Source organism: Ornithodoros turicata, chromosome 4, assembly GCF_037126465.1.
Source record: "Ornithodoros turicata isolate Travis chromosome 4, ASM3712646v1, whole genome shotgun sequence".
In the NCBI taxonomy this organism is placed as follows: domain Eukaryota; kingdom Metazoa; phylum Arthropoda; class Arachnida; order Ixodida; family Argasidae; genus Ornithodoros; species Ornithodoros turicata.
This window is the reverse complement of record NC_088204.1, coordinates 14394678-14417794: the sequence shown is the minus strand read 5'-3', so window position 1 is coordinate 14417794 and position 23117 is coordinate 14394678. Positions and strand designations below refer to the sequence as shown.

General features: G+C 45.2%; 1 protein-coding gene across 2 annotated transcripts in view; it reads left to right on the top strand.

Moving 5' to 3' along the window:
* The window catches only part of LOC135391140 (tetratricopeptide repeat protein 39B-like), a 62968-nt gene that overhangs the window by 19555 nt on the left and 20296 nt on the right, over positions 1-23117 (top strand). Inside the window, exon 1 of one of the 2 annotated variants that reach the window (XM_064621249.1) lies at positions 993-1317. The exons of the other annotated variant lie outside the window; for it this stretch is intronic. Within the exon in view, the coding sequence (XP_064477319.1) occupies positions 1261-1317 (57 nt within the window). The 5' untranslated portion in view covers positions 993-1260. Of the gene's footprint in view, positions 1-992; positions 1318-23117 lie in introns of those variants that run through there. 2 annotated transcript variants of the gene reach the window in all.

Here is a 23117-nt window from a genome sequence, read left to right as displayed (position 1 = left end):
TCAAACAAGGCAGCCAGCGTGCGCCCGCTTTCGCTGAAAAATGTGTGTCAAGGTCGAGCCTTGCCTTCCCTCCGGAGATAAAATATATTAGAACAATATAGAGCGTGATAGTGGCAAACACCGTCGACTTCGGACCGCTTTTATAGTCGGGGATATATATTAAAGTCGGCAGTTTTTCGGTGTACGGTACGAGTAAAGTAGCAGACGACAAAGCGTAGCAGACGACAAAGTGCAGCAGACGAGAGGACGTGACTCTGCACCGGGGGCGGTGCGCGTTATTGCTGTCGCGATTGCCCTTGCTCGCAGAATGAGGTTTTAGGTTTAAAAAAAAAGAAAAGAAAAGACTTTGCTTTTCCAGACTGGTATTGATTTTGAAGTCGGGACGGGGAGGACGGAAATGGTCGTGGAGAGAAAGCGAGGATTAATTCCGCCACCAGGGCAAGGTGTGCTTCAGGTAATACTTTGTAAGGGCCAGGAGCTCATATCGAAATAAGAAGTGAGATTATTGGGCATATACAACGTACGGGAGTGTTCGTCCCTTTGAGCAACCAGAAAAAGAAAAACAGACGAGAAAGGTTGTCTTAATTCCCCATTCACACAGCTCCAGTTTTTGCGGAACGGCAAACAGCACGCAAAAGTTGCCCACTTCAATGCGGAAACCGAAACGGGACCATCCGCCAAGTACAATAGCAATGTCCCGCATCGTCTGCTTCAAAAAATGGGAGCTCGCAAATCGCAATGCAAGGCGACAAACACCGGGAAGGACAGGCGCGAGGCCCGTCGTCTGCAAACAAACGATGGTCAAGAGATAGAAATAAAATCACTGATTACGCCAGAAGACAACCGTCCACGTAATACGATGCCTGTAACCCGTACGGCACTTCGCGGAAGTCGGGAAAATGCTAGCCAAACGAAAACACAGCAACCGCGGAGCTTAGGCGCATGCGTGGTGATTGCTCCAGAGGGCGCTATCCATCACAACTTTTTTTTCTTCTCCCTTTTCCCCAGTGAACGTCTGCTTCGGAGTGTGCGCGGCGAATACCGCAAAGAGAGCCCAGGCTCCAGTAAAGGTGCTGGTGCTTTCCAGGCTTGCATTCATGTAGTCGTAGTAGAAATCATGACGCCGGATCGCTTCTGAACGAAACGCCTGCATCACATTCGAAAGAAGACATCACGGATCTGCGAGTGAGAGTTTCGGTTTCGAGTTTGTGAGACGGATTGACGTCAAAACCCGAAGCTTGGCAGTTCCTTTCTTTTTCTATGGCGTCGAAAGAAGAGGACGTGTTTCAAGATGCTGGTGATCAGGACGAAAATGAGGTAGATCTGTCACATCTGCATGCATCAGTGCTTATGGTTTCTGCCTGACTGTTGTTTGTGAGGAAAAGACAGGTCTCAGCAGAGGATGACACAAGTCATCCATGTAAGATTAGCAGTATGATAAGGAAAAGACCGTATAAGTATATTACAGGATGCTGAAATTATAATAATGCATGGAGAGGATTTCTTGTTTGTTTATCTGACCTTCCCCCTAGGAAATATTACTGCTGCCTAACCTATATAGCTACGTGAAAGCTCTGAGAAAGTGAGAAAAAGACAAACTGACAAAAAGGGGAATTATTTAACTTCGGTATTATTTTAACTGAATATGTTTATTTGTAATGTTCCGTACTCTTGTTTTATCACCTCCTGATATCGCGAATCGCTATCATAACGGTTTAGTCTGTTTTTCGCTGTACCGCACGGAGATAACAATATTCTCAGCCTGTCTTTAAAACCGAGAAAGTAAGAAAGAAAATTATTTGTTCAAATTTCGTCGTGCGGACAGAACTGTGGAGAGAAACGTAGGGAGCAAACAGATGGTCAAGGCTGTTTATCGACTCATGGGCTGCCTCGAAGCGAATAGTTCAAGGTTTACATATTCTCACATTGAATCGTGGAGCGACACAATTCTGCGCCAGACGCGTCAGCTTTCATTAGCGTGTAGGTGAAAACACTGCAGAAATGTCAAGTTCCTTCAGTCTTATATCAGCACACTGCCTGTCTTACACTTAGCCGAATTTGTGTGGGGTGTAGCTTCAATATAGGTTTATTTATTTATTTATACGTTGAAAGTTGAAAATTGATGAAAAATTATGGAAAGTTTTATAACTTTAAAGATTATGCTAGCAGAAACCTAATGGGGTTACAAAATGAATTCATACTGTACGATAATCATAATCTTTTGAATACAACAACAACAACGACAACTTTATTTCGGATGGGGAGTTTCATCGCAATGGGCGATACTCTACCCCATTGCTGGTGGTGATGCGGGGAATGAAATAATGAGCCCTTTCACAATATGGATCGAAGTCCTATGGTATTAGTCCTATGGTATTAGTCCTATGGTATAAATTAGTGGATGAAATTATATTTCATTTAATGAAATATATTATCGAAATAATTATCACGATTATTTGACGGGCTAATACGGACCGTGATTTTTCGTGACTTCGATAAAACATCTGTAAAAAAAAAAAAAAAAAAAAAAAAAAAATCAACTCCCCAAACAGTGCACATAGTAAAAGGGAGAAGTAGTTAGAGGTAGAGTACACATGGCTAAAAGGGTATAGGTGAAGATTTATTTCCTTTTCCTTTTTTTTTTCTTCTTCTTCTTTTTCCTGTATAGCCCTCTTGGATTTCCCTCCCCACTACGCGCTCCGACGAAGGCACCCCCTCCCTCAAACCGAGGGTCTGAATGCGCTCCTTCCTGCCTGCTAGCCACCCGCATGCATTCGAACTTTTCAGTACACTGTGCCTCCCTCGTGGGTAGCGTATGAAAAAAAAAAACGAACAAACTAATCTGTTTGTTTACCCTTCAAAGCAACGACACAAAAAAAAGGGAAAAAACACAATAATAACGCACTGACACGCATCATTACAATGATCATAAACGAGAACTGTGTCGGTGCACGTTGCATGCACAAACGGAATGCCGCAACGGATCAACTGAGAATGCACAGGTGCACCCTGTCGATCAGTTTCAGCAAGGTCACGCCCTTGTTTTAATGCTCGTGGCCTGTCAGGCCTATGTGCGTGACACTTCCACGCTCTCTATACAGATTTCGTGAGTGGTGCAATAAGAGCTACTGTGCCGCGAACCGCTGAAAACGTGGTTAAATATAGCAACTCGTGAGAGCAGAACAGTAACGTTGTCCAAATACTCTCTGGGTTGCCGATGAATCAAGAAAGGGGTTAAACAAAGTTAAAGATTGGGAGGAACGTAAAATAATTCTCCCTATAGCCATAGCTGCTTCGCGGGGCTAACACGGAATAAAAAAATTCTCCGGTTCTTGCGTGGAAATTGTGCAGAGATATTTCTGTTTCTGCGTCATTCGTGCCGATATCGGTAGACGTATGACGCAGTGATGCATCCAGACGCCCCCTAACACCCCTCAAATGCCCCCCCCCTAGCTTTTTCACCTGTGTACCCCCTACAGGGGGTGCCCTTACGGTTTCAGCTTTAGACACGTGTCGGTAGTGATATGTTACGCTGTAATGACGTACCGTATTTTTCGGTGTATAACGCGCACCCCTAAAAACGGGCCGAATTTGAAAGAAGTTTTAAGTACAACGCGCATGTGTAGCAACATTGCGGTGCGCGTTATACATGGAACTTTCTTCAAATTCGGCCCGTTTTTAGGGGTGCACGTTATGCACCCAAAAATACGGTAACTATAATAATGCCCCTCGCCCCAATTTTTTTCAAACTCCCCTCCGTGCTTGGTATTCTGAATAAACCACTGGTATAAAGTGTAGTCTTTTTTTTTTAGTACACGATTTTACCGACTTATACTATACCCAAGTAAAATATAGTCAGAGCCACGAGAAATATTGCTTCTCCATAAATTCACCCATCCCTAAAAGTTGCGCGTTGTCAGGTTCAGTCCGAAAATATCCGGGAAACATATCGCTAAGAAGGCTTATACTAAATCCAAAAAATTTCCTGAAAGCTCTGATTGTCACTCCTTGCTTTTTAGTTAAATGACTGCTAGAACCTTAACCTACTATACAAACCAACCTAAAACCCATAACTGTTAAAAGGCTACCGTGCTGACAAATGTTCAGAATTGTCCCATTTCAATATTCTGCATCTGGCTTATAACGCTAACCAAACTGACACAAAGTGTCGGACGTATGCAGATTAGCAGAATATGGTGTATAACATGATCATAGTGGATAGCGCAAACATCCCAGTTCAGTCTGGCAACCAAGGGAAATCCCCGATTTCTCAGCGAACAACAACTTTTATGAGGATGATTGGGGAGTTTCATCGCCAGAGGGCGATACCTTACCCCCATTGCTGGTGGTAATGTGGAAATGCTGTCGGCGAAATGGCAACATCGAAAAGCGCATCTTCAGCATTTGGCAAAGTGCGAAATTCAACAACGCAGAAACCTACAGTATGACCGCGGGACAGCCAGCCCCGGCGTTGTACCGGAACATCTTTGCTTGAGCATGAGACCTAGCCATATAATACTTGTTACGAGCAGTTTCCGAAGCAGACGAGAAGTTTGCTATGGCGTTATCGCCTGCGAAAAAAATCCGCACCTTCTCAGGCGTGCAGCAGTTTCTCTACACTGCTGTCTCTTTCATCTTGTTTCATCCATTGCCCTTAAGGTGGACATTTATCGAGCATGTAATTTGTCTGAATCCAAAGCGGACTTTATGTGGAGGGAGGGTGAAAACACGCTGGCGCAGTATCACGGCCAACCAGATTAAAATGACAACATGAAGCCTATACAGGGTGTTTGCTCTAACGTCTCCAGAAATTTTATTTAAAGCGAGCGATAAAAGAGAAACGAGTGCTACTTTTCAGCTACTTGACTAAGAAACGGGTGCTACTAGTGAAGCAGTTCCTGTTTCTTACTCAAGTAGCAGAAAGGTACCACTTGCTTTTCTTTTATCGCTCGCTTTAAATAGAATTTCTGTACACGTTAGAGCAAACAGCCTGTATATATGGTGTTTGCTTTCTTTCTTTTGTTTTCGAAAAGCAGACGCCACACCTGAGAATGAATTCAAGCACGCGACGTTATTTGATTCAAGTGTTACCGAGTGTGGCGACACTGTGTTAGTGCACAACGAATATGCAGGTGATAGCGTAAAGCACATGTCCTGAATGTAGATGAACCTACCACCAGACGCAGAGATGCATTAGCATCGACCTCCCTTCAACTGGAGGAAAACCCCTTGCTTTGAGTTTCAAAAAAGAAAAGAAAGAAGAGAAAAAGAAAAACTGTGCGCCTTCTACGTAAGTATATACGATAGCCTATCGAAAAAAAAAAAAAAGATAATCTGCCACGCAAGGTCAGCTATCTGCCGGAGCTGTATCGTGTATTAATGACGGGAGTTTCCCGACGAGGAAAAGAAAAATATCTTTCTACTGCGAATTATTGTCATTAGCTCTCGTACATGTGCTTTCACACACGTGTCCTGACACGCATATTTTTCTTTTCTTTTGTTCCCCTCTATCAATTAATGTTTTGACGTATAATTTACCCGTTTCCTATTCTTTATGTGCATTGCGGACACTCAAGAAAATATGTGAATTCATGTAACTTTTTGGTATTACGATTTGGTGTAGGGTTAATTAATCGAACTGTTAATTAATAAATAAAACTACAAATCATCGCAGCACATTCTATACGCACAAAACATGGCGGACCTCCTCCAATCAGAGAACCTCCTTCGATTTTTAAGTGTTCTCGCTGCCTTGTAATTAACTATATCACGTTCTCACGCGCTTCTTCAACCGAACCTGCCCGTCTAGTATACACCGCGACCGCAGCAACCGTCCCGCGCACGATATTACGCGATAAAGCAGAGCAATGTCTGACGCTTCAAAAGCGCCATTTTTTTTCTTTCTATTTCTATTCTATTCTGCTTCAAAAGCGCCATTAAAACTTTAATATCAGTTATCAGCGTCACCCCGAGGTGGAAAACCCATGTTCAACTTCGGTATGCTCCTTCTATGTCGCGTCGCAAACTATTTATGTAGATTCGTCTCCTCGCTATCTTCAGCTTTAAAACTCGGATCCTTACACATGACGTCTGCGCTTAAACTACGACACTCGCGACACCTAATCGCGGGTGCTTTCGCGGGCGGGATGTGACTGGTTTATTGGGGGAAGAAGAGAAAAAAAGGAATCCCGGGCAATTCTTCGCGGACTTCTCCTGTGCTTACCACGATATCTATGAGGTCGACGTGGTGACTGCACTGTCGGGTATAACGATTATTGCGGGGGGAATTAGGCGTGATCATGAAGCAACATTCCCTGCCTAACGACAACCGCGGTGTCTGAATGACCCTTCATAGAGAATGCATTGTGTGATATTATCTCCCTGTGCCGTTATATCGCTAACGTTTGCTCAGATCGTGCAGTAACATCAGCTACAAATATGGACGGTGACGTGGGGTGTTTCACCAGTTGGATGCAGTTCTTTACCCCACTTTGGTGCGAGCCATTAAGTGAGTGGCATGAGCATGATGTGTTTTAATAGTTCACAGAACAATGGTTTATAGTATAGTTCACGTGTCACGCAGCCACATGTACAATGATAAGGTATATCACAGAGAGTTCTCTACGTTCTAGTTCCTGGTTTGCGTTTAACTCGAATTATATTTTTCTTCTGCTGATTTCAAAGTATAAGCACATCGGATGCAATCTACACAACCTGAATTTGCACTGAATCATTGTTGGTGGTGCCAAGAACAGGAACCATGTGCCGTTTGAAGTGAAATGAACGTGCCTAAATGGTTTACTTGTTATGTAAATATGACTCAGAAAATGAAATATTTCATTTTATTTTACAACGTAACTGCGATTCCCCACAAAAATGTAAGTACCTTAATTCGACGACGCTATGGCAGATGTAAGCAAAAAATAAGACAGAAATATGGGTGAAGGAGTATACGGAACAGCAATGTGATACACCTGTAATTGGTCATAAAAGCCGTTGCTTTTATGTGCGTCCACATAACTTGTTAAAGGGAGGGTGAAAGACCTTTCCGTAATTTTTTCGTTTTTACTGCGGCGCCTCGTGCAACAAGTAACGTGATTTGTAACATGGCACGAACGTCGCAGACGGATTTTCACTGCGAAATCATAGTTCGCGGCTGCACGCCACGCTGCTGCTTCTACGTCACGCAGATCTGATTACGTCACTCAAGGAGATGGGGCCGGGCCTTCAAGTTAATGCAGCACATGCTCATGTCTGGTATTTAAGGATGTTCTCGTGAGTTTAATTGCGCAGTGGCGAATTATGCATGAAGCTTCTGACAGACTGGTTGATGAATGAAGCAGGGTTGCAAACAATACTTAAAGTGGGATGTAAAGTGCAAAAATATTTCTCGTGGAATGAAAGCTACCGTTACCTTGACCGAAATACACAAGGAACGGGAGTCATTCGTTGCGTCGTTCGTGATTTATTCGCGAACGGTATCGCAATAGAGCGGCCTGTCATTGGTCTCCTCAAACGATTTGTCCAATCATCGCGGGGGATCGTTTGAGGCGACCATTCAGAGGCCTCTCCGCATTGCCATGATTCTTGAGAAGAGAAGGAAAGCGTCAATTGCGTTTCTTCTTCTTTTTTTTTTTTTTTTTCTATCGATCATAAATCACGAACAACGCAACGTACGGATCCCGTTCCTTTTGTATTGTTGTTAAGGTAACGGCATTTTCCATTCAGCGAGGCGAAATTGTTGCACTCTACTACGACTTCCTGCTCCTTTATGTACCTTGCTACATTGATTCCATGCGCATAGGTAGATGTTTCTGTAAATCCATGTTTCTGAATTTGTCCGTAAATAAGCGAACATGTAACAAGCGGAAAATTGCTCGTTAATATATCCTCGCTGGCAATTGAGGAACCTACACCCACTTCCGATAGGCGCCGCATTCAAACAAAAGCCAGAGGCGAGGCAATGCGTTCTTGTCTTATCTTGTAGCTGTGTTTACCCAACACTCTATTTGCGATACCCAATCACAAGCATGGACACCGCCATGTTTCTTGTATAAGCGAGAGAAAACCGCTATTTTTAATCTCTTCACCTTTCACTGACATCCCAGCCTTTAACACTACAGAATATGCGCAGTATTTTCAATAATCGACGAATAGTCAGCGCACATAATGTAAATTTGAACCAGCAAAAGAGCGCGGAGGACCTTGAAGATTATCCCATGCATTAATGGACAACTTGTGAGTTAGCCTTGGCACGTGCTTCTATAGTATATTGCTATAAAATGCGGGCATCTGCCTTAACCGCTGCCTTTTTTCCTGTTTGGGCGGCATGATTGAGTGACGCGTTGACATAAACGACAGCTCGTTCTTCCTCCTGTAAAGGAAAGTGAGGAGAACTCGAAGGATAAGGACGTTGTCGTATATTTCCCATTTTTGGTGTATGTGTATGTCTGGGACGTTCGTGCATGTATGTTGTACATTGATGCAATCTGGTTGCCATCAGCTTGAGTAAAAATCCACGTTTGATTTTCTCAATCACCTTTCGATTCTCGTGATTGGAAAGACACTCAACCTGTGAAAGTGAAAAAGAAACGTATTACTTTCCCTGTAACAGTTCCAAGGCCTTGGGGGTTGCATTACGGGTTAATTGGACATGATGCCTTTATGTTCCTGTTCTTTATGTAATTATGTTACATAACATATAGTATATAGTGAGCTGTCCCATAGACACTGTGCATTAGTTGTTATGGACATCCTTGTTCTGCTTCGCATATTTTACTTTGCGTCATCGCGTTTTCGTCAGCCAAAGGGACAATGAGGATCGTGTTTTCGACGACCGTAGCCAATCATGAACGTGCTTTCAGCGGGCGTAGCCATGGAGACGAGCCACCGTCAGCCGCATGAGCAGCCACTGTCGTCTGCGAGTATAGTGAACGTCGCCGCGTATACCAAATGGGAAAACAAAATAAAGCGCAAAACTGTCCGATATTTTTTATCAAGACTGATATTCTGGAAAGCGTATTGGTCTAAAGGTTCAAATTAGCGCGATCATTTGCGAGCTATTGAACTAGCAGAACGGCGAACCGCAGTATAGCACAAGAATTGTGTGTGCAGGTGGCGTTGGTAAGGGAAGCCGTTTTCGCTTTCTTTTTTGGCGGGTGAAGGGTGGGGTCCAATCTGGGAGTAGCAGAATTCGTTACGTGAACGCTTCACTCCAAGAAAAAGGAGTAAGTTAGGGAGAAACTACAGCTTCTAGTCCCCTAGATTGTAGTTGCTCCCCGTTTTATTCCCCATCAGACTCCGCAATTTACTCCCCAGCACTGAAGATACTCCCTAAATTTCACATATAAACTTCCGTGCATTTGATCTAGATTGGGACCAATTGTTGCGGCAATGCATCTACTCCCCAAAAAGGACTAAAATCTACTCCTTTTTTAAGGTGGTTTAATTTCTACCTCTTTTTGCTTTTCTCACAATTCGCTTCAGTTCGAGTGTCTCTTGTGCCGTCATGATTGCTGTTTTGTCTGCTACCTTATAAATAAGGCAGCTTGAACAGTTTAGGTGAATTTCCTGATTAAAAACACCAAGGTTAACTGTGTCGGTTAAGTACGCCACCGTACGCGCCATTATACATGTTTTCCATGCTTCCCTTTTTTTTTCCTTTGGTCTAATAAATATACCCCCCCCCGCGCGAAACAGCTGTAGCTATGAGCACTGTACTGGCATGGACAGATGTGTTCCAGATGGAATTCTAATACCTGCCAGTATTTAGTATGGCATTTGAGCTGCTACCAATAAACAGATGATGTGCCTCCGGGGCACATTGCTCGTTGAACGGAGCTGTTACTTTTCTATACAAGGTGGTAACTTCTCCTTTGCTAGGTTCGTTACTTTCAATCCAATCCAATCCAATCCAATCCAGGCCAGTCCAGTCCAGTCCAATACGCTTTCCCTACTCACAGTTCTGCATAATCTTCTAAAGAGTCCCCTTTTGCTATCGACCCGTCTTACTCCGGAACACAGTAGATTTTTTTATACCTGTCGTGTGTAAGCGTCTTGTACTATAACTCTCACATCATACTGGAGGTTGTTTTGTAAGACAACTTTCTAAGCAGTGTATCCCACGTACCATTTCGAAGAGCATATTCTGTAGAATGTACCATTCACGTGGTGTGTGTTAAGAAGAAGCAGAAAAAAAAGCACTGTTCCAGATGCGTGTTTTGCACTCTTACAAGAGTGTTATTACACTTTCAGCTGAGCCTGCGGAAAAAAAATTATAAAGACATCCCCCTTTTACACTCTGGGTGTAAAAAAGAAAGTACCGTGAAATAACCCAACGTGTGCGAGGGCCGAAATGAAGCCACCATTCGTTTCACGGCGCGAACGAAGCAAATAATTGAGTTGCAATGGCGGAGAAAGGGGTAGGAAAAGGCAAAGCACTAAACAGACTGACCTGAGAAAAAAGAAAAGAAAAAAAAGAAAAAGGAGATTGACCAAGTGCAGAATAACCTCAAAAGAAGTAACCTGATGATGAGTGCTTCCTCGCCCTTGAGACTGCCGCTAGCAGTGATTGAGTCTGCGTGCATAGTGGCTGCTCTTTACGAAGCTGGCAATAAATGGCGTCGTAAATGGTAAAAGCGTTAACCTACTTTTACCCCCTGTCGGTTGTACATGCACCTCTTTGTCAGAATTCTCTCGCTCGCGAGCCTTTTATATTCTGAACGCGAGGTTGTGTCTACAGTTTTTATACACACTCGTTATTTCTTATAAGCAGGGAGTCCAGGGACGTCCTAAGGTGGGGGCAAGAGGGGAGACCGCCCCAATGAGGTCAGGCTGTGGGGGCATCGTCCCCTCTTTAATGCATAGAGATCAGACAAAGTGTCTGGTATTCACTCTTATAAAATAAGGCAGATTTTTACAGTATTTGCATGTTCCTTTGGATGAATCACTGCAGGTGACATTTTTCTATACGCAAGGAATATCCCCCTTACCTCGCATGATCGTATGCACTGGTGCAGTGACTATTGCCCCCAATGGCGCAAAACACATTCCAAACCTAAATATGTACGTATCTGATAACCATATAGACAAAGGCCATCCATTGTCTACAGTTGACTAGATGCCCTGTGAAGCCGTTTTAGCGTGCTTCCAGTCATTCGAATAGCACTGATATGTGATACAGTTAATATTTTCGGTAAACCGATGTATTATTTAGTGTACCAATCTTGTTACCCCCCTCCTCCCGGTTGGTGCGAGACACTCGTTGCACCTGCTAAGACAGCGTCATTTCCTCCCGAGCCGCTCTTTTCAACGCTATCTAGACGATGAGTTACCATTTTTACTTCTGAATGGAAATGTCATAATGAACTTTAGGAAAGCGACAACTTACTGTACAGCTCATGTCAATCTTAACACTAACACTGGAGAAAATATGGTCTCGTGTCCGAGCGCGATTAGAGCAACCCTTGGGGACATAAGGAAATCTTAATTGAACGAAATTATTGCGTTAATTTAACGCGAGGATTTTGTTTACTTAACATTCCCCAGTGCCCCCAAGGTGGCTGTTATCGCGCTCGGAAATGAGACTAAATTTTTTCCAGCGTTATTATTAAGGATGACGTGAACTGTACCAGCGAAGCTCGAATATTCCCCGGAAAACGTAAGCACCAGCATTCAAAAGCCGCCATACCATCAGATATTAGTACCATGCAGAGTATTAAAAGCAGCAAAAGCTAATGCGCATAAAAAGCACCTCGCTCGCCGCAACGTCTTTAGCTTTGCAACAGGCGAGACAACAATAGATACACGCTATGCGAGGCAGAGAGCTCGGACATTCATATACATATATAGAGCTGGTCAGAGAGCGAAAGAGCCAAATTTAGAAAGCGTGCTCACCGGCTGGCAGGGATGAAGGCCAGTAACCCTTCCTCAATCGTGCGTGCAGCCCGCTTTTGCTCTCATCTTCCTCGCGTGGAAACAAAAGCACCACAGAAATAACGGCACTATATACCACCACGGTGGAATCCCCCTTTTTAATATGGGCCAGTCGTTTGCGTGAGTTGGGTGTTGAAGTGTGTTCTCCTCGAAATGTCTCCCAAATGTTTTCTTTTTTGTTGTTGTTGTTGTTTTTATTCAGTGTTAGTGCCGCGAAGCAACTGAGGCTATGAGTGGACAGATGGAGAGAGCACAGCAGGAAGGAGTGGGGGGACAGGGGGATTAGTATGCGTCCTGGGCCCACTTCAGGGTTAATTGTGCCGACATTCGTCTGGAAACTGTCTTCGGAAAACCCAGGGAAAACCTCAGACAGCACAGCCGGTGGTAGGAATCGAACCCACCACCTCCCATGCCGCTGGTCTCTCCCAAATATGCCTCATTCCAATTCGCGAATGATGAAATACGCGAAATTAACAGCTTTTACAGTAAAGATAAGATGCTCTGAAAAAACCTTATCGACGACCGCCACCTCAGTCACTGTACGACTGCTTCGACTTAAACTGACCGCGTAGAAAAGATACGCAGTATGAAAAAAAAAATATAATGTAGGATACATGTACGCAGTGATGCGTACGAGCAAGTTCCGGAATCAAGCGAACGCAGCTGCACAGACACATGTACATGACTCGCAATCTTGCATGCACAGACCTCAATCCTATATAGCTCCGTCCATGAGAGAAAGCGACAAGCAATTCGCATTTGGATTGTTCGTGCATCGATTTCTAAGGTCCTGATTGCGTCGAGCGCGACGAATGTGACAATGAAAACCGGCGAGTCGGTGAAAGTAAGCGATTGATGACTATTTGAAGCAGTTGAGTCCTTATTGGTCCTTACTGGCTGTCCTTACTGGCTGGCTGGTTCGTCCTTACTTGGTGTGCGCTCGGTGTAAAAAAGTAGAAATGGGTCATTCGCGAAGCTAAAATATGTAACCCAAAACCAAATGTAAGAGTTGAAAACGTGCCGATCATGTTAATACACTCTTTAAAAAAACGGTGGAGTAGTTACACCTTTTAGGAGGTAATAGTTGTCGCACGCATATCTTGTGCCTAAAAGGTTGCAAAGTTCTACCTGCTTACCTCACTCTCTGCCACGAATGATAGGGTTACCGATTCTGATTCGGTGAGCGAGAGAGGCGTACGCCTTTTTGGATATATGATAATTGCTTTTATCACCCTTTTACACCCTTTATCAGACGCTATGTTGACTTAGGTTGTAACTACGTATAGAAGTTACCGCATTTTCACACCCTTTTTTTCTTGTGTGCACGCGTGTCTACTTGTGTTATGTGTTCCTCAAGCTCCACCACCTCAAGCTCAAGGAAATGCCAAACGTGGTAACTACAACTCAAACGTTTAAAGATATGACATCTTTCATTTCGTTGCTGTTGCTTACGGGAGTATTGTACCGAAATTCCCCTGTCGCACGCCATTCCCAGCGAATGATAGTCGCACCGGATGTAGTCCGTTTGGATTGCATCGAGCTATACACGAAGAAAAAGAATGTCATTCGCAAACGATGTCACTGTCGATAATTACGGCAGGCCCGAACATATGAAGCATTATATACAGGTACATTAGTTACATTTTTATTTCTTTTTCTCGAAACTAGGGAAGCATTTCATCATTTCACAAAAGCGTACGTGGCGTTTTGGATGACGCTCAGTTGGCTAAGTATCACAAGTGAAGTCAAGTAAGAAGCCTATCTGCACCACACTTGGCAACATGCCGACTGGGAATGAGGGTAGTTCACCGAAAAACACTGTTAAGCCTTCCTTCCTTCGTGTCAAAAGTTATTAAATTTTTGATAAAATATTGGATTACAACTTTTCGTTCGTGCTTGATTTCTTCAAGCGGCTTTTCGTTGTTGTTTTCGCTACCTCTCTGCTGCGAGGGTACGCAGTCGTTGCGAGAGGGAAGAGCGAATGAGTTCCCCGAACTTATTCGCTGGGCGAATGCCATTCGGATGCATTGCCATTTGGTTTCACCGTGTGACACGGAATGAATGTCATTCAGTGTGAATGTCATTCGCTGGGAATGACATTCACACTGAATGACACAAGAAGAAGCAAGTAAATGTCATTTACTTGTTTCTTTAATGTCTTCCCCCCCCCCCATTATATATATATATATATATATATTGGATGATAGAACGTACATAGAACATTACATCATATACATGATGGAAACAATCATATCATATACATCATACACGTCTTACAAAACGTTTTGTCGGGACATAAAGCCACGAGTTATTATTATTATTATTATATATCCCACCTTGCTCCACTTTCTGACTTCCTATATTTTTGATTTCTTACCTGTTCATCCGCACTTCATTTCGTGAATGGATGTGTGAAGTTGAGTACTCTTCGTAGTGGGTGTCGTCATTCACTTCACGTCACTTCCTGATAAACTTCCTGAAAAGGTTCGCGAATGGGTCTTTTAAATGTGTCATCCGAAGGCGAGGCAAAATGAGATCATGAGAAAGCGCTTTGCACGTTGGAAAGCGTGATGAACAGAAGTACAGAATAATCTGCACGTAGTACAGCGTTGTTGACCGTTGTTTTAAATTGTGAGTTTTAGTGCATTGAGTTTAGTGAGTTTAGTACGCTATGCCTTTGCGTACGTAAGAGATAGCGAGCTGGTTCTGCGCGCTGCGTAAAGCTCGCTGCTATCCCTTACGTACGTAAAGGCGACAGTGCACTAAAACTCACTATTATCAATCATCAATAGAACAGCGTTATTTTCTTTGGAATGTGTTAGTCTTCATTACATATTTATGTAAAGTTTGGAGTGATCGGCAGATGCGCAGGTGCTCAGCTGGTGCAACTGATCCCACTCGATGCCGCGCTCTGTGGGATTAAATCTAATCCTTCCGTTCTGGAGCCACATGGTGCTCGTTAGATAGGGTTATAAATACTGTAGCTCGGCTATTGCATAGGAGAGCAAGGCGATGGCTAGAATGCAATTAGCTTTTTCCGAGAATTGGGAAAGTACTTGCGCCGTGTTAACAGCAGTTGTGGGAATCGTGCAGAAATACACTTTAGAAATCGTGACGAACGCACCGCAAGCTCGTTATTTGCGTGCCAGACGAGCACGAAAAATGACATTATGGCCCGTAATGTCATTCTGATCTCGAATGACATTACTTACGAAGCTTTTTCAAGGACATTAAACCACGTGAGGGATGTGTGGCTCACTGAATAAAATAAAGTATACGCGTGACACTATTTCAATAAATCAGACGTAGCTTACGTGTTGAATACTTCGGAATAATATTAGCATTACGTAAGTTCTATCTAATTGTATTTATAGTGTCAAGTTGTATAGTATCAATTGATAATAAGTTGATTAACTTTCATGTGGTCGTTTTTAATATATATCGACACCATAGCAGCTTTCAACGTAGAGTTTGAAAACTCACAAAAGAAATGTGTCTGTTTTTGACGGCGTTCTACACCCTTTAGTTTTGCCGGAGAAAATTCCCTACGGATCGAACGTTTTTGTTTTTTATTGAAAAGTGCGCTGCAGCCTGACTCAACGCTCCGCTTTGTGTTTCTTTGCGCTGTTTCCCATAGAAACACAACGGGGCAATGCATAAAAACATGCGCAGCGCCGTCGAATTACAGATTCAAAATCGCATGTTGACGTGGTCTTTCTCCCGTACCAAACAACAACAGGCTACACACATGCACTAGAGTCGCCACACTTTCCTCCAAATGGATCGGAGAAGGGGACTACACAGACAAAGTCTTCTCTGCAGAATTACACGGTTCCTGGTCCTGTAAGAGGAAAGGTTTTATATCGAACGTTTTCGTTTGGGAACGGGTTTTCGCGTGCGTAGAAAGAGGAAAAGGGTTGTTGCTGGTGCGTACGCAAGCATCTCCTGAGGGTACGCTTCAACTCTTGCTACTCGATGTTTCGGTTTTGGGGTTGCTTAACCTCAATCTGGGTCGGTACTTTGAATGTGACACTCTTGAACTCGTACTTTCCTTCTTTCTTCCGACAGTGCGTTTCTGGGAATCTGACCCGAGGGATGTGCAATGCACGACTGATGACTTACCGCTTTTCGCGGTATAGAGTTTACCAAAACGAAAAAGGAAGGGTGGCTGCACCTTTGGGGCATTCTGACAAACGCCATTAAAGGGGCACTAGAGTACAAAAATTTCTCTTCGCTGAAGGAAATATGCCGTTACTTTGATAGCAATACAAAAGGAACGCGGTCATCTGTTGCGTCGTTTGTCATTTATGATCGATAGAAAAATACCCAATTTACGCCTTCCCCTCCTCTCTCTCTCTCTCTCCTTCTTCTCAAGAAGGCCGATAATGTGTAGCGGGCTCTCATTTGTCTCCGCAAATGATTCGTCCAATCATCGCGGGTAGATCGTTTGAGGAGACGAATCAGAGGCCTCCGTCGCGCGCCTCTTGAGGGAGAGGTGACGCGTAAATAGCGGTTTGCTTTCGCTCATAAATCGCGAACGACGCAACGGACGAATCTCGTTCCTTTTGTGTCAAGGTAACGGCATATTTCATTCAGCGAGGAGAAGGACTGGTTCGCGAAAGCGCCTTTATAATGCAAAGTGTAGCAACACGGGAAGCTATAATAATGTGGCGTAATTTATCGTGCACATCCTTTTGTTTATATGTATTTATTTATATTGTCGTATGCCGTATATGCGTGCCGTACACCCCAATCTCACAGCATAGCAATTGAGCTCTCAAACAACAACCATCAGTTGAACAATAAACGGAGTGAGATTAATATCAACTCGCTCAGACTCGTACACAACGCTGGACCCAAAACTCTTTCGCCGCCGACGCCGCGTATCGCGGTCACGAGACCATAACCATAACAACGCCGTAGAGAGCCGCCACCGAGAGCGTCTGTCCTGTCGCCCGCAGCGCCACCACAGCCTTGCACAAAGGGGCGCTCTATTTCCCATCGCCATCCAATGCCTCCCGCTATCTCTCACCATGCTCCCGGAAGGAGCAATGACGTCATCCGCGGAATACGACAGCAGCGGCCCCCAGTGGTGAGGCGTCGGTCGTAGCGCCCTCTAGTGGTGTACCCTACACAATGGTTAATCCTTCTATTCATCGGAGATAATCCGTCTATTGGGGGCTGCATTGGAAACAACACCCGAAATTTTTGCACTTGTGCCACGCTCTGATGCTTATCTTTTGGCACCCATACACGCTTCGGTGCCATTTGTAACTTTTTTTTCTCCTTTCTCTGTTCTCTTCTTCTCTCTCCGCAATAGTTACGGACGGACATACACGACCGTCGACGTTGGTACCGTTTAAAAAAAAACTATTTCCGCGAACTTAAATTCCTGTGGAAAGCGCTTTTCGCCATGCACAACCCCATCCATCACTTCCGAGGTCGATTTTCGGCGTATCATCCCCACCCACGCATTCCAGAGCGATGACTAACTCAGAGTGTTTCGCTACGGAAGGGATATACTTCTACATGCCTGGCGAAGCAGCATTCAAATCACTCGAGCAGCGGCTATAGGTCTCATAGGCTCGCTATTATACAAGGCCAGAATAGTATGAGATATAATATATTTATATATATATTTATTTTTATATTTATTTTTATATAATATATAATATATTTTTGTGCTACAAAAGAGAAACAGAAGCGAAGAACAGTTTTCCTAAACAGCTAAAGAGGGATTAGGTTGGATGAGATTAGAAGGAAAGTGAAAAATATGGAGATGTTAGTCCTGACGTTCTGATGTTAGTTCAGATGTTAGTTAGGTCTGGCTACTCCAATACAAGTAGGCTGAAAAAAAAATTAATCAAAGGGTACCTTGCGGAAGCTCAGATAAAGACACCCAGATGTGAGGGCGGACTTCTGCAGTACGGATGCTTTTGTCGCTTCATAATGGACAAGCTGGGATATATATGCACGACGAGGTTACTATTATGCGGCATCATCAGTGTTTACACTCACGTCACGTGCAGCTGAGGTGAGCTACTCACGAAGAGCTTACGTGGGATGATCCCATTGGCGCAACCACTTTGACTCCATCCCGCCCTGAAACACATTAGGTTGACCCATTTCTAAGCAAACTTTCGCGAAACTCCCGACACCTCCACCGTAACTTTTTTACGACCTTCCTCGCAAAGAACAGCCCAGCGATGTAGCTTTCCCGCGACTCGAGAAAACACCGCGCACAAGCGATTTCTCTATAGTTCTTTATTCGCTACTCTTTCGCTATACTGTAACCAATCACAGTTTCAATTACGGACTATGAAGTAAATGGCTTAGCTTTTTCGGATATCGTCGTGTCGGCTGGGTTTATTTCTGGCACAAAGCTTTCAATAATTCGTGGTTTTACGTTGCGAGAGATCTATGATTATGAACGACGCAACAGTGATCGGTCCGCCGAAACTATATAGGTAACGGGGATACCGCTATTCACCCTTCTACTGTTTATAAACACAAGGCACAACCGGAAGTTGTCTAGGGCTCCCAGCGTTAGCGGCTACATGTTGCGTCACGCCGTGTCACTCATTTCAGTTAACCGGCGAAAGCGTAAATACCGGATACCCTACTCTAAACTAGAGCAGTACTAGTGTCGCTGCGGATTCGGAAAATGTAATGCAATGTCGTTACTGCTACCAAACAAATGTAACGCAAATGCTGTTCCACGTGTTTCACTTTACGAAAAAGTAGTGGAGAATGAACGCGCCGCATATACCCAGATTCATAGTGGAAATACTTTTTTTTTAAGTGGTTGAAATGCCAGGGCTGTCCATGTTTATTCACATTAAAATGCACACTGGCAGCTACAACGGCTTAAAAACAATCAAAAACCGTCGTTTCGGAACCTAGACGGGTTCCATCATCCGTCATGGAACCAGTAGAGGTCCCGAAACGTCAGTTTTAGGTTGTTTTTAACCTGCTGTAGCTGCAGGTGTGCATTTTAGTGTGAATAAACAAATACTTTTTCCGCAACCGATTTAAAATGTGGCGGGATCGCATTATCGCTGCTAACTGTTTATTCACACGAGTGACATCCTCACGGAAGATTCTAGTGGAAGAAAAAGCGAAAACACTGCTTACAGAGACGAAGTTCCGTCCCGTGTTATGTTCAGCATTCACACGGTGCGGAATATCGGGACTGGTGTACTGCGCACTTAGCAGACGACACTTCGCAGACGACACCTGTTCTGCCTTCGTGGCTATGTATCCCACTGTAACCAGAGCTACTATTTGAACTCCGTCTCGGCCGCCCCTTACGCGGTGCCTCTCCGAGGTGTAAGGTGCCTTCATGGGCATGCTCCACCGTAACTGGAGCCACCTTTTGGACCCCGTCTCGGGCACCCCTTACGCGGTGCCTCTCCGAGGTGTAAGGTGCAAGAATTTCAGTTGTGTTTTGTGAGGCGTGGCAGTAAGTCGCTTCCGAATGCTACAGTCTTTTTACCGCATAGCAACGCATTGCATCGATCGTGCATCATATTGCATAGTTGGATATAATCACATGTACGTCTATGTATGCTTACGTCGGTTTAAGCTGTCCGATTAAACGTGTGTTTTGCAACAAACATGTGTTGAGATCGGAATAGTAAAAAGACTGCTTTCCCACGGCGCTTCTCCACGGCGACTGCTCTGCGAGGATTACGCCATCGTATAATGGAACACGGCTCCAACGACAACGTTCTGGATGAACCTGCAACTGACGGAGCACAGCAAGGCGCTCGTCCGAAACGCAAGGTGAGCTTGTCGTTGAAAGCTTTGGAAAGGTTTGAAAGTGACAAGGAAGATTTCGTAGACAAGCTGGACAATGCATGGAGCGAAACGGAGCTATGCTTGTCGCGTGTTTCTGCAGCTACGTCTTCTGACGTCATACAACGAACTCTAGATGGACTTGGGTTCAGCTTCAACAAGTATCGTCTTGTCTCTGAAAGATATTTCACCTTTCTCACACGGATTCGCACGGAGGCTAGCCTGCAAGAACGGGATGTACAGAGGTCAATTGACGAAGCACGCGAAGGTTTAGTGGGGAAGGCAACTACTGAAGCAAGGCAACGCCTGGAGGTTCTTCTGGAAACCGCTTCGGTTCATTCTAACGCCTCCAGACACTCCGTATCGTCAAGACAATCTATAATGTCTATACAGTCGAGCGCCCCGTCGGTAGGTGCATCAGCAGCAAGGGCAAGAGCTGATGCAGAAGCTGCGAAGATCAGATCTGCTTACGGCAAAAAGGAGGTAGAAATGAAGCTTCGTAGAGCCCAAATTGAAGAGGAAGAACAAGTGGCAGCCGCTATCGCGAGGCGAAAGAAAGCAGAATTGGAAGCAAGCATTCAACTACTTCAGGGAGAAAAGGAAGCCAATGCAGCTGAGGCGCAAGCAAGGTCACTAGAGGCAGCTGCAGACACCAGCACCGACGCTGTGAACTTTGGGGAGGGTACAGAAGTCCCTACCGAAGCAGTCGAAGACTCAAGTCGGCGCCTGCCGAAAACGGTTCAAGGTGCTTCCACGCTGGACGGACAAGCCTCACGGGGTGAGCAGCTCCACGAAGCCCAAGATGCCGAGCGCAAACACACACATCGAGCTCAAGCTTACACGGGATCAGGTCTACGCAGTTATCCAAACGCAAGTCTGCAAACGGATACTGTGCAACAGGCTCATTACCCAAGTGCGCCCGATGCTGTCACACAATGGCTCGAAGTGGGCTCTCCTGCTCTCCCGAATCCCCTTGCCCCTAGCTTCGCCCCCGCGGGACAACGGCTAGAACGGAGTCCTCCACACGCCACTTCACGTGCTCAACGCCAAGAATCTGAAACGACTAGTACTTGGTACGACCCTGTTCGCCGGACGGCTGAGCCCACAGGAACTGTCGACAGAACAATGACAGACTTGGCCAAGTTTCTCGTCCGCCGAGAACTGGTGAACAGCGGTCTCACCAAATTCGACGATTCTCCTGAGAACTACATGTCATGGAAATCTTCCTTCAAGAACGCTATCGACAACCTGGACGTCACAGCAAGCGAAGAACTTGATCTCCTAGTGAAATGGCTGGGAAATGAATCCTCGAAACATGTCAAGCGACTGAGATCGGTACATGTGAACAACCCTCTTGCTGGTCTCAGCATGGCGTGGCAAAGGCTTAATGAGTGCTACGGAAGTCCCGAAGCCATCGAGAACGCCCTGCTGAAGAGACTTGAGAGTTTCCCAAGGATTCCAAACAGTGACCATCGCAAGCTACGAGAACTTGGTGACCTACTTTTGGAACTAGAATCGGCAAAGATGGATCGTCGCTTGAAGGGACTCAGTTACCTGGACACTGCTCGTGGTGTGAACCCGATCGTGGAGAAGCTACCGTACGGCCTTCAAGAGAAATGGATCACACATGGGTCAAGATACAAGGAAGAAAATGAGGTGACCTTTCCTCCATTTGCCGTTTTCTCAAAGTTTGTACGGGACATAGCCAAGGCCAAAAACGACCCAAGCTTCCTCCTTGCGCCCCCTCGTACATTCCGTTCAAGTGACGACAGAGCCACGTCCAGGAACCCCGGCAACAAAACGTCAGTAGCTGTCAACAAAACAGAAGTTCAATCAACGACAGCTAACCCTGAATTCGCTGCAGCTGGAGCTAAGAGAACCAAAGATCCCGGCAAAGACTGCCCTCTTCATCGCAAACCACATCCACTAAATAAATGCCGAGGCTTCCGGCGAAAGCCTCTGGCTGAACGAAGAGCCTTGCTGAGAGAGTTGGGAATCTGCTTCAGATGTTGCTTGACATCAGATCACCTGTCCAGAGACTGCGGTGAAGTGATAAAGTGCATGGTGTGCGGCAGCGACAGACACTGTTCCGCCCTTCACCCAGAGTCCCTTGTTCCAGACCAACCCCTGTTTACAGGAGATACCCGGCACGGCGGGGAGGACAACGCTCAGCCTGAGCAACCCAACGTAACGTCAAGTTGCACGAACGTGTGCGGGAGCAGCTCAAGGAGTACATCTTGTTCGAAGATATGCTTGGTCAAGGTGCATCCAAAGGGTCAACCAGACTTGTCATTCAGGATGTACGCTGTTCTGGATGATCAGAGCAATAGGTCACTTGCAAAGCCAAGGTTCTTCGACATGTTCGGTGTGCATGCGGACCAATCGCCATACACGATCAAGACATGCGCAGGCATAACTGAGACAACAGGGCGACGTGCAAACGGATATGTGGTTGAGTCTCTCGACGGACGCATACGTGTTCCACTCCCAACACTCATTGAGTGCACTCAGATGCCTGATGACAGGAACGAAATTCCAACACCACATGTGGCGCAGAACCATGCGCACTTGAGGAAGATAGCAGGCTTAATCCCGCCCTTGGACGACAACGCCGATATACTGCTTCTTCTCGGTAGAGACATCCTGCAGGTGCACAAGGTACGTCAACAGATGAACGGTCCAAACAACGCTCCCTATGCTCAGCGACTGGATCTCGGCTGGGTGATAGTAGGTGATGCCTGCATCAGTGTAGTCCGGAAGCCGAATAGCGTCAGTACCTTCACCACCACATTGCTTGAAAACGGCAGGGCAAGCACCTTCATTCCGTGCCCAAGTCACATTCACATCAAGGAAAAGGTTGTACAGGACGGACAGACAGTCACCACGGCGACACACGTCACGGGACTGAACGACATCGCCTCGAGCACTGAGGAGTTAGTGGATCCCATCTTCGAGACTTCGAAGCATGATAGCATGCTTGCTCTATCGATTGAAGACAAACGTTTCCTCGAAATTATGAACAAGGGATTCGCTAAAGGTGAAGACAACAGCTGGATTGCACCACTCCCTTTTCGCACACGGAGATGTGAGCTACCCGACAACAGAGAACAAGCGCTCAATCGATTCTCTTCGCTTTGTCGCACCTTACAAAAGAAGCCCGAAATGAAAGGACATTTTCTGAAGTTCATGAGTAATATCTTCAAGAATGGCCATGCCGAGCTAGCCCCACCAAGGGACGAAGGGAACGAATGTTGGTACCTTCCCATCTTCGGTGTGTATCATCCGAAGAAACCAGGACAAATACGTGTTGTCTTCGACTCGAGCGCGAAGTGCCAAGGAGTGTCTTTGAATGACGTGCTCCTCACCGGTCCTAATCTCACGAACAG